The sequence below is a fragment of the Lithobates pipiens genome, unplaced genomic scaffold (assembly GCF_037356315.1).
Source record: "Lithobates pipiens isolate NorthernLeopardFrog02 unplaced genomic scaffold, aLitPip1_a1.2 Scaffold_16, whole genome shotgun sequence".
Classification (NCBI taxonomy): Eukaryota; Metazoa; Chordata; class Amphibia; order Anura; family Ranidae; genus Lithobates; species Lithobates pipiens.
The window spans coordinates 460,138,882-460,151,512 of NW_027507748.1; the positions used below are offsets into that span (position 1 = coordinate 460,138,882).

General features: G+C 40.9%; 1 protein-coding gene across 1 annotated transcript in view; it reads right to left on the reverse strand.

Annotated features, from left to right (window-relative positions):
* Window positions 1-12,631, reverse strand: part of ARHGEF7 (Rho guanine nucleotide exchange factor 7) — a 217,660-nt gene that overhangs the window by 56,635 nt on the left and 148,394 nt on the right. Inside the window, 2 exon segments of the mRNA XM_077482884.1 lie at window positions 4,187-4,280; window positions 9,158-9,382. Coding sequence (XP_077339010.1) covers window positions 4,187-4,280; window positions 9,158-9,382 — 319 coding nt within the window.

The following is a 12,631-nucleotide window of genomic DNA, read 5'->3' on the forward strand; positions in this document are numbered from 1 at the left end:
GCACAAAAAAATAAAAACCACATAGGTGATCAAATACCACCAAAAGAAAGCTGTATTTGTGGGGAAAAGGGGACATCTATTTTGTTTGATGACAGCATGGCATGACCGCGCAATTGTCCGTGCCGTATCGCAAAAAATGGCCTGGTCATTAAGAGGGAAAACCTTCCAGCCTGTAAGTGGTTAACAGGACAGCTTCCACTCAGAATAGGCCTCGCCATGGTCGACCAAAGAAGTTGAGTGCACGTGCTCAGCGCCATATCCAAAGGTTGTTTTTAGAAAATAGACGTACAAGTGCTAGCAGCATTGCTGCAGAGGGTGAAGGGGTGGGGTTAGCCTGTCAGTGCTCAGACCACACACTGCATCAAATTGGTCTGTATGGCTGTCATCCCAGAAGGAAGTCTCTTCTAAAGATGATGCACAAGAAAGCCTGCAAGCAGTTTGCTGAAGACTAGACTAAGAACATGGATTACTGATAAGACCAAGATAAACTTATTTGGTTCAGATGGTGTCAAAAAGATGTTACGTAAACATTGGCACCTGCTGTCGAATGATAGAGTTATTCGCACCTTTCTTCCAGTTAAACCAGAGATTATTTTTAGAGGGGTTCCCTCCTTGAGACATAGGATAGCTCCCAATGTAATTGATCCCCCCACTAAGAACATTTCCTTTTTTCAGCATATAACAGGATACCATCAATGTCGAAGGTGTCAGATTTGTATGTTGAACAAAAGTAAAAAGAGAAAAACTGAAACTTTTGTGTCTACCAGTACCCAAAGGGAATACCAAATTGAACCCTTTATAACGTGTAGCTCCAAGGGCGTCGTATACCTCTTGCAATGCCCTTGTGGGCTCCAGTATATAGGGAGAACCAAGCGAGCTATGCAAGTACGCTTAGGCGAGCACATTACAAACATTAAAAATGGGTATAAATTTCACTCAGTATCTAAACATTATGATATGCATCATGGCCGCAATCCAGCAAACACCTTATTTCTAGGTATTGACAAATTCAGTGCACACTGGAGGGGAAGTTCCCTGGTGCGTGATTTGTCTAGACTAGAAATGATGTGGATACATAGAACACGGCGTTATACTCCCCATGGTCTTAACGTGGATGTTGACGTGAACGCCTTTATAGATAATGGCTAAACCCCTTTAATGTGAACCACTTCTGAATTCCTGGGTTGGGTCCGCATTTTTTAGTCTTGATTTGATAATAGAATTTTCGAATTTCCTTTTCTTTGGACAATCATTAGTGGCGTTTACTCTGAATTACAGTAATTAATTTTTGGCCCTGCGGGATTACATCCATCTACCCGATATCATCTCCTGTGAGGTGAGGGGATGGGTATATCCCGCTTTGGTATTGACCAGTAAAGTTGGGTAGTGCTTTTTGGCCACACTGCATAGCGTTTTGGGCCACCCCGGGAATGAATTTCATTCTCTGGGTGGGTGTTGAGGAGGGTCCATTAATTCCTCCCATTTGCATATGGGGACGTTATAGAACCCCTGACACTTTAGGGTGTAGTAACTAAACGTTAGGTATAAGGTGGTACGAGGTAATACTAACATTAGACCACCTTTTTTTAGGAAGTCTACCCTAATTGGTAGGCGACCTATATCAAAGTAGGGGATAATAATTCCCTCTGTGGGATTGGATCAACTAAGCTCCCCTGGGGATGATTGGATATATTTGGTTTATTATAGTATATATTTTTTTCCATTGGACTTTGTTATATAAGGCCTATTTGGAATAATGGCTTGTATATTAAGATGTTCCTTTTCCTCCGATTTATAGAGAATTTTATGAAGTTTTTAAATTTAAGAAATGATCTTAGGATCTGTTAGTTTGGTGCCCTTTGCCCATGTGGATGAGCTGGGTCGGGGAATGTTGGTGGGTCCTCCCATGTTCCGGTTGCATTTATTGAAATTGTGTGATCGGTTATGGGGGGGGATGACCCGGTCCGATCGTGCTCTCCTAACGGGCAATTGAGTGACTGAGTTACAATATTAGATACGATCCCATTCGGGAAACGGGTCAACTCGGATTCTCTAGAGTGGTTTTTAGTTTATATATAATGTTTCTTTTTTTAAAAAAGATTAAGTTGATATGAACGTATTTGGGAATGCGGTTCGTGTCCGATTCCTTAGAGCGTTCCTATATTGTATAGTAATTCTTTTAAAACTTAGGGCAAACGTTCATTGTTGCCCTCTTTTAAAATGGCTGATTTGGAGCTGTAACCAGGAGTTCGGAAGTGGGCGGTTACGTTCTGTAGCCAGTGAGTATTTAAGGCGGTGGGTCAGCGCGCCGCCCGTACCCCAGGAAGAAGTCACTTTTGACGAAACGACGTAGGGTGAGCGGCGTGCTGACATTACCGCCATTCCCCGTTGACCAGGAAGGACGGGCAGTGCTAATAGGAGAGAGCCGGCCGGCTCGCGATCGTACTTATGCTTGTACTCAACTGGAATTTGTGAGTTTGTTTTACTTGTATTTCGTTCGGATTAAAACTTTTATGCAGAATTACGCTATGGGAGCCTTTCTTTCTCTTCTCTTACTTAACAAATACGGTGGAATGTGAGACGCTGTAGGAAAGAGACGTACGAGGTTGAGACGCCAGCAGAACCCATTGGAGAGACCAGGAACGATCGTTGTTTATTCACGCGTGTACGATCTCCCTAAAAAGAGATCTTGGGAGCTGGTAAGCCTCATTGAAATAGGGGGTGGATATAACTGTCTTGTTGGGCGCACCTGTTATACATCTGAAGATTATCTGTTTTGAGTCACTTCAATGGACTAAACTCATATCTCTGGGCTTCCCTCCTTTTGGACTTTTTATGTGTTCTAGATTGCTGATTTTTTCACAATTTTTGTTAGTACACATGGTCTAGTAATTTACACTAGCATCTAACATGTCACAATGTTATTATTTTAATGTATAAGTTTTGGCGCAGCTTTATTTGTTTTTTGGTAGATGGTGTCAAGCATTTGTGGCGGCAACCAGGTGAAGAGTACAAAGACAAGTGTGTCTTGCCTATAGTCAAGCATGGTGGTGGGAGTGTCATGGTCTGGGGCTGTATGAGTGCTGCCGGCATGAGGAGCTACAGTTCATTGAGGGAACCATGAATGTCAATATGTACTGTGACATACTGAAGCCAAGCATGATCCCCTCCCATCGGAGACTGGGCTGAAGGCATTATTTCAACATGATAATGACCCCAAACACACCTCCAAGGCAACTACTGCCTTGCTAAAGAAGCTGAGGGTAAAAGGTGATGGACTGGCCAAGAGTGTCTCCAGACCTAAACCCTATTGAGCATCTGTGGGCATCCCCAAACGGAAGGTGGAGGAGCGCTAGGTCTTTAACTTCCACCAACTCCATGATGTCTTCATGGAGGAGTAGAAGAGGACTCAAGTGGCAACCCGAGAAGATGGTGAACTCCATGCCCAAGTGGGTTAAGGCAGTGCTGGAAAATAATGGTGGCCACACAAAATATTGACGCTTTGGGCCAATTTGGACATTTTCACTTAGGGGTGTACTCACATTTGTTGCCAGCGGTTTAGACATTAATGGCTGTGTGTTGAGTTAGTATGAGGGGACAGCAAATTTACACTGTTATACAAGCTGTACACTGACTACTTTACATTGTAGCAAAGTGTCATTTCTTCAGTGTTGTCACATGAAAAGATATAATAAAATATTTACAAAAATGTAAGGGGTGTGCTCACTTTTGTGAGATACTGTACATGTAAAAATAAATCAGTTCTTCAACACAAAAATTGTTAAATCTTTTCAGGTGTGCAGTGAAAATTTTTAGTGTGCCGCAGGACAAAAAAGTTTAAGAAACACTGGTTTAGAGTATCTTATTGCAATTGTAACTAGAAAAGAAGAAAACATACTCTGCTACAAAAAATTGTGTTAAACAAACTTTCACAAACTTTTACTGCAGAGCTATCTGAAAGAAACAATGTAAAAATGTTCAAAACAAAACCTTTCAAAGCAAGGCATATTAGTACACCATTTAAATAAAATGTATAGCATTTTACTTTACATGTAAACAATATCGAAAAAACGTGGCAAAGGTAAAAATGTACCTGTTAATACAAGTAAAGATATTGAAATGCTCATTCACATTAAGCATACATCGCATAGTTGAGTTCTTTTCAGCAGCCAATTCAGAAACTTACTTTTTCTCAGTGCAAATTCTTCATCAGATGGTTTCCTTTCGGGTTTGCGCTTGGGAAGTAATTTTTTCATTGTTTTGGGACTTTTACTGAGATCCTGTTGAAAAACAAGACAATTTGAAACATCTTCATGTACAAGAGAAGCAAGTTTACTATATACAAATTAGCACACGAGGCCTGCATATAAGCGTTTGGATATCTAGGTACACACAGACCAACAGGTCGATCAATGGTACTTGTTGATGTATATATTGATTTTTTCACTTCTTCTCAGTTTCTCTAACTGCATACAAGTATATTTATTTAATAGCAAATAAACATTGTGAATAAGTGTTAACATGTATATTAGGTTAGCTATGCTAAGGCAGTCTCATGCTTACTTGGGTTAAGTGAACACTGCAAGTGACAGATGAGCACAAAAGGTAGTGTGTCAAATTCAGGGAGAAATCAATTAAATTCAACTATTAGGGAACAAAAGGTAGGAAAAGATGTGGAGTGAGGATATTTAATAGGGAGGGGGCTTGACATCTTTTGTTTACCATATGTGGAAAACAAGTGGTCTTTTTTGACAGGGAAGAGACCTCTATCAAAAGTGATATAGCCACAATGTGCAGAATATATGCTCTACAGCAGAACATGCCAAAGGGACAAAGGTAAGTCTACCCCTTACCTTAAGAATACAAGACATCCTCTAATACAGAGGGAAACAAAGAAGCAAAAACAAAGCGATGAACAAGTTGGCTGGCAGCTAGTTAATGTACATCTTCCATTATGTACAACACAGATTCCATTCAAAACCATACAGTATATCTACAGTCAAAACATTTTTTTAGTTACCAATAAAGTAAGGAAGGGTTAAAACCTTTTTTTTTTATATTGAAATCTGTGCTCCATTGGGGACATATCCCTTTAGTTCATGTCTCATAAGCACAACGTGAGGGAAATCATCTCTTATGCTGGATGCACACTTCGTTTTTTTTTCATTTCAACCAACAGGTTGAATAAAAAAAAACAAAAAATAAATAAAAAAACACAACACACAGGAGACCCCTGCAGCAACACAAGCAATGTTGATGTGGGATTCTCTCCTGCTAAGACACTGGGGGAGATTTACTAAAACTGGTGCACACAGAATCTGTTTATAGTAACCAATCAGCTTCTAACTTCAGCTTATTCAATAAGGCTTGGATAACAAAACCTGGAAGCAGATTGGTTACTAGGCTTCACCAGATTCTGTGTGGACCAGTTCTAGTAAATCTCCCCCATTGTATTCTGACAGGCGTGCATCCACCTCACTACCAGAATACACGAATGCTGGTTTTCCAGCATGTCCATTTAACAGAAGCAGGCTTCTGTTAAACAGCTGTACACACTGACCTAAAGTCTTGCACTCTGTGTATGGGGCTTAAGTTGTTTTCCCATTGGAAGACATTTGCTCTATGTATTTTCATGTGACAACACTGGTTATAGGACGAACAGAGGTGATTAATCTTCCCAGCGAAGGCTCTGACAACAATAAAAATTTGACCGGGTTTTTAACCATGTGTTTGACTTGCATTTATAGCAAGGCTTCAAAAAATGTTATTTTGTGATTCATAAACCCCGGCTGCACTATGTACTGAATTAGGTGTCACAGTAATTTCAGCTATGCAGTATTCAAATCCCTAGATAATGATCGAGCATCTTTACACTCCTAAGCTATTGCCCAATGAAGGGGCTGGTCATCTAGGTAGATACTGAAATAGAAAGCTATTTTGTCACATTCCCACACCTGTGCCATGTGAAAGATGCTGTGCAACTAACAAGACTGACAGAAAAATAGGACAGGTCAACTGACAGACAAAACGGTTTACATCTATCTATTTAAACCAAATAATTTAGTAGTCTGCCTAGAACTTAGATTACTTTAATCCTCTTACAGAAATGTAAGGAAAGTATTTATACTGCTAACAACAAACAGCTTTGCAGAATAGTAGAGTCTATACAATGTATTAAAAAAAAAAAAAAAAGAATAGTGGCCTCCACAAATTTGTACTAATCGTTATGTAGTTATTACCCAAAACTCTAGGCCGCAACAATAATTTTTCTAAACAATTTAGCAATCAAAACAAAAGTCAAGGACAGTTGCTGTCCACAGTTAAAACAGAAAATTTAACTATATGGGTAGAACCCTTGCAGAAACCCCAAAAGAAAAGAAGCACTGCTCACATGCCCCTGTATGTTGCTCCAGCCAGTTCAATTGCTGCTACCATGTGCTGGTAAGGCTTGTCAAGCCCAATAGTATGTCCACAGCAAGATGAAGAGTCTCCACATTCTGTTTATGTGTACTAGTCGCAAGTTTATTCAATGTGTTCAGCCTGGTATACACCCATGGGAAAACACTAACATTTCACCCTTTTGAGGGTGGGCAGCACAGTGGCTAAGTGGTTGGCACCCCTGCCTAGCAGTACTAAGATCGTTGATTCAAATCCCAACCAAGGCACTACCTACATGGAGTTTGCATGTTCTCCCTGTGCTTGCGTGAGTTTCCTTCAGGTACTCTTATTTCCTCCTACACTCCAAAGACATGCTGGTAGGTTAACTGGCTCCTGTCTAAACAGTCCCTAGTATGTATCTGAATGTAAGCTTCCTGAGAGCAGGGACTGATGTGTATGTACAATATATACGTAAAGCGCCGCTACATTGTAGAAGTACCTGTAATCAATTAATTAATAATAAATTGAGGGCTTAACCACTTTCAGACCGGACCAATTTGCTGGTCAAAGACCAGACCACTTTTTGCGATTCGGCACTGCGTCGCTTTAACTGACAATTGCGCGGTCGTGCGACATGGCTCCCAAACAAAATTAACGTCCTTTTTTTCCCACAAATAGAGCTTTCTTTTGGTGGTATTTGATCACCCCTGCGGTTTTTATTTTTTGCGCTATAAACAAAAATAGAGCGACAATTTTGAAAAAAACGCATTATTTTTTACTTTTTGTTATAATAAATATCCCCCAAAAATATATAAAAAAACATTTTTTTCCCTCAATTTAGGCCGATACGTATTCTTCTACATATTTTTGGTAAAAAAAATCGCAATAAGCGATTATTGATTGGTTTGCGCAAAAGTTATAGCGTTTACAAAATAGGGATAGTTTTATAGCATTTTTATTAATAATTTTTTATTATTTTTTTTTTTTACTAGTAATGGCGGCGATCTGCGATTTTTATTGTGACTGCGACATTGTCGGGGACCCATCGGACATTTTTGACACATTTTTGGGACCATTGTCATTTATACAGTAATCACTGCTATATAAATGCAGTGATTCCTGTGTAAATGACACTGGCAGTGAAAGGGTTAACCAGTGGGTGGCAGTGTAGGGGTTAAGTGTTCCTAGGGGCGTGTTACTAACTGTGGGGGGGTTGGGCTTTCATTTAGTGTACACTGATCTCTGCTCCAATCACATGGAGCAGAGATCAGTGTCACTAGTTGCTAGGCAGAATGGAAAAATGTTGTTTATACAGCATTTCCTCCATTCGGCCGCTCCGTGAGACGATCGCGGGGATGCCCGCGGCGATCGAGTCCGCGGGTCCCGCGACCGGACTCACGGGGGTCCCGACCAGCGCGGGAGCGCGCCGCCGGCGGCGCGCTCCCGATGGCAGGGCGGCATCGAATATTGGACGTACATGTACGCCAATATGCCTGCCCGTGCCATTCTGTCGACGTACATCGTCGTGCGCTGGTCGGGAAGTGGTTAAAGATAAAGTCTCTTTTTTTCTTTAAAAATAACAAACATGTTATACTTGCCTGTTCTGTGCAGTGGTTTTGTCCAGATCCTCTTCTTCTCAGGTCCCTCTTCAGTGCTCCTGGCCCCCGAGCTGAGCCGCACGTCCCCCCGCCCGTGTCCATTCAGACATGGAGCCGCTGCCCCCTTTCTCACTGACTCACTGGGAGCCAATGGCACCGCACTGCCAAGGAGGGAGACAGCCAAGTCTCTTGTGCAACATCGCAGGATCTAGATGGACTTTAGGTAAGTATTAGGGGCAGCTGAGGGGGGCTGCTGCACACTATTAAATATTAAGATTAAATGAATCATGAGCCATGGAAAATGGTTTGTGCAGAGGGGTGACTGAAAAGAATTGAAAATAATTCCTGTACTGCAGTGCCACCTATCTTCTGGCTGTTTAAAGCACTGGCAGAAATGGATTCGAACAAGCTGGCATACAGCATACACATGTGTGTTTTATTAAAAACAGAAGTCACTTTTTAAAATAGTGTCTTAGACTGACATTTGCTTTTTATAACAGCTAAGTGTCTACAATTAAGCCCTCAACACGCATTAGAGGTGTGTTCTCCCATGGACAGAGACCAGGGGGAAGCAATTTGATACACTCACGACTGTTGTGCACATTAAAGTGGTTGTGAACCCTTACATATACCCAATGAAGTGACTGGCCTCAGATGTAACACAGAAATTAAACAAATCCTCCTACATAAGTTGTACCTGTCTATCTGCTACCCTCTCTCCTCGACATCTGTTCAAATCGCTGAGTTACAAAGCTGTCTGAGAGTTCAGGGGGGTGGAGAACTCAAGTTACACTATGCAGAGCTCAGTGAAGAGAGCGCTGAGAACTGATTAGAGGGAAAAGACACCCCCCCCCCCCTTTCACACAGCAAAGGAACAGAGCTGAGGCTGTCAATCAGCTGAAGATCCCTCCCATCACCGCTTTTCTCTTAGGGTCAGGAAAACTTGTCAGACGTGATTGATGCCAATGGCCGAAGAAAAAAAGCACCAGAAAAAAGTCACACTTAGTGCACTTAATTGAGACAAGTATACACTTTAGAAGGCTATGCTTTGTTCATATGTCATGTCTGAGGTTTACAACCACTTTAACAGAGTGTGACAGTACACTGGCAGTTAAAGCCTGGGCATTTTTGTTTTTTAACTTAAATTGCTACACAAATTTTTCACTTCCATTCTCACCTACCTCTTTATAACAGAGTGCTGCAGAAGGTCTGAGTGGAGGGGCAGGACGCAAGCAACTCAAGCTCCAAGGCTTTGATGTTTTTGGTGGTTCCAGTGGGCTCCAGCTGATGGTACTGTGTGGCGTTCCATGATGTGAAAGGTGTGGCAATGTGTGATACGCAGGCGTGTGAGGTGCTGGCTTGAGGTCTGAATGCTTGCTTGATGGGGTAACTGGGTGAGAAGGAAGCTGTATACAAAACGTCACTATTAATAAAACAAATACTTAAAAATCTGAATATAGTTAGCAATAGAAACATGCAAAATTCCAATATGGGGTTAGTGTATACATCAAGACAAGATGCAAGAAGGGAAGAGATAATTTTATAACCTAACTGAGCTTTTACATTTCCTGAGCCTCCCTGTTGATCCTATACTGTGATATGAGACATTGCTTACCAAATGGGGGGGGGGGGGGGGAGAGTGGGAAAAGCATGGGACAGCTTCAAATTATACATCTATTGCTAGATCTACTCTTTCCACATGTAGTTTCACTAGAGGTAACCTGTACTTATGCATTTTTTTATTTTATGCTCAGGATGAACTGTCCAAATTTACTTTAAAAGCTGTTAAAGATTTGCTAATGACAAAAACCCAGCATACAAGTAGAAAGCAGAAAATGTACTTACCTGTAAATTCCATATGTTTTAGTACAGCACAGAACATTGGTATAGTTTTCAAAGACCCTGGGTTATAGGTACCTGTAGATGACTGGGCTCTGGCAAAGCTCTTGAGAACACGCCACCCTGAGGCACTTCCCCTAAAACCCTGTCTCATTCTGTGTATCTTCATTTTTTTGAAGTTATGCTTTGTTGCAGTAATCTTTACCTCTATTCTGGTGACCACCTGGGGTCAGGCAATTTAACTTGCTAGATCTTACTGTCTTTCATAAGAAACTGCCCAACAATCTCTCGATCTATGGAAAATACTTAGATAATTATGGATAATATGTTCTCCAAATCATTCAGGTACATGATATAGACCTCTCATTCTGATATACCGTAGTTCATTGCTATGTCACATCACGCTTAATTAAAAATAAAAATAAAATTATGAGCCTAATGTTACTTTAATATATGGATCCATAAGATCTGATATTTAAGGCCACCTACATGCCTTGTAGGCAGGACAGTAGTAAAGTGCATGGCCCATGGTATGATGCAATATCATCCACTTGAGCCTAAGCTCTACGTTTGAAAAGTTTGCACAGAACATGAAATACATTAAAACATAACCTCAGATTATAACAATGGTCAGAAATATGTCTTAATCGTCTATGCCGCTGGTCCCTGTAACGAGTCCAGGCTTTGCCCACCACAATGGGCATACCCCTGAAGTGGCCTTCAGGATCTGGGTTCCATATACATGGAACAGGGCCCATTGTCCTGAGGCCGTTACCAACATACTGCACTGCGTGCCAAGCTGAATGTCCATGTCCATGCAGGAGCCAGTGCCTGAAGCAACATTACAGGTCATCCCCACAATGAGAGGTCCAAGTAGAGCTCCCAAGGTTTTTTGGATGCACGGTTTCTACTGTAATATATAGAAGACAGTGAGGTGTCGAGTAGTCATTTATCTTTGGATTCTTCAAAGTAATATAGCCAAGAGTTCCATTACCTTAGAACACTAGGAAAAAACTGGGGATTCACTGTGTGAGGAAAAGTTATAGGGGAGTCCCAGGGGATGTATCCTTGAAAGCCTTGCCAGTGTCCAATCACTGTAGGGTATGAGCCTATAACCAAGGGTCTATGAATACTATGCCTGTGTTCTGTACTGTAAGATTAAGGCATATTAATCTAGTCCAAATGTATGCCATCATTGTATGCACTGTATTTGACAACAGCTAACCTAAAATATAAATATATTACATTTCAATATTTGTGTTTGGGTCCTTTATAACCATGCATTACATTTTATTATATTCAGTGCACTGGAGGGTCACAGAATGCATTGTACTGCTTCAATCATTTTGAACACTGGGTTTTGACCCTTTAGAATAGACATATGTAAATGTAACCTTTATGTGTGAACTAACACAAACGATTATGCTAAATGTTGATGTTCGCACAGTGAATTAACAAAAGAAAAAGATCACATAGTTCTTCAAACACATGCATTGAAACAAAATGTTAAACCACAAAATACGGTACCAAAAACATAGTTCTGATGTTTAACAGCACTTTTAATTAGCTACATGGTTAGGTTGGTAAAAAGGTCCATTTAGTTCAACCAATAGAAATAATAAATAGAAAACCTCTTTTTACACAACGCTATACCCACAGCTGATCCAGGAGAAGGGAAAACCCATATGAAGCATAATTAATGGTTTTAGTTTGGTTTTTATTCTATATGATGGTTTTGGTTAATATAACTATGTAACTATATTCTGTTTTTACAGAGAGGGTGTCAAAAGACTTCCCTGTTTTTTTGTTTTCGAAGAAATGCCAAAAATTAAACCAATACTTGAAGTGTTGCTAAACCCACAACAGTAAAATCAGCATGTATATGCAGTAATGCATGCTTATTATACTCACTGTGGAACTTAAGGGGTTAATCCTCTGCATTGTGAAAAAGGCTGTTTTATCCTGTATGCAGTGATCCCTCCCCTCCTGCACTGTCTATCTGGGGAAGGCCCGCTAACACAGGCAGAATAGCCAACCTACACATGCTCAGTTGTGTTATGCTGGAGAGAACAGTTTCTTGTTCTCAGAGATAGCCAGGTCACATGATATTGACATCACACATGTGGGCATGTAATACAGGCTGCAGTGGAAATCTTCTCCTTCCTGATCTCTCAGCACTGAAGAAACTGTGTAGTTTATCATGTAACCGTGGTATACAGATCATCCAAAAAAAGGTATATAGTGGCAGTATTTTCATCTGTGGGCACATTGGGGTTGGGGGGGGGGGGGGGCAGATGAACTATTATCATGTTACTGTTTAGCAACACTTTAAATGGAAAATCATTAATACTAACCCACCCTATTCTTTAAAATCTTTAGACTAACAGAACATTGTCCCCGCAATCCAATATGCTAGATGACTGATGAATTACTTCAACAGGAAGCAAACAAACCAAAGACTGAGCATTTACATGCACCAAACTACAGGTTAACAAAACAGTGAACTGTTGGTCAGGGATGGATGCGTGTAATTCTAGACAAATAAAACGTGCCCATAGGATTTAGTCTGTCACGAGCATTAACCCACCTAGCAATTTGTAATGTTATTAGCTCTCTATAATATAGTTTCATTACCGGTTGATCCTGCCAGCAGAGACATTCATTTTCCATTTCCTCTAACAGCTCAGGCTGCCTAGCCCAGTTACCAGGGGTTGGGGAAAACCACATGACACAAGGATTAAACACCCCCTCCCCCAAAAAACAGCACTGTAGCTGTATAAAAGTGGTTGCTGCAGTTAAGGTTTAATTTGTTTGTC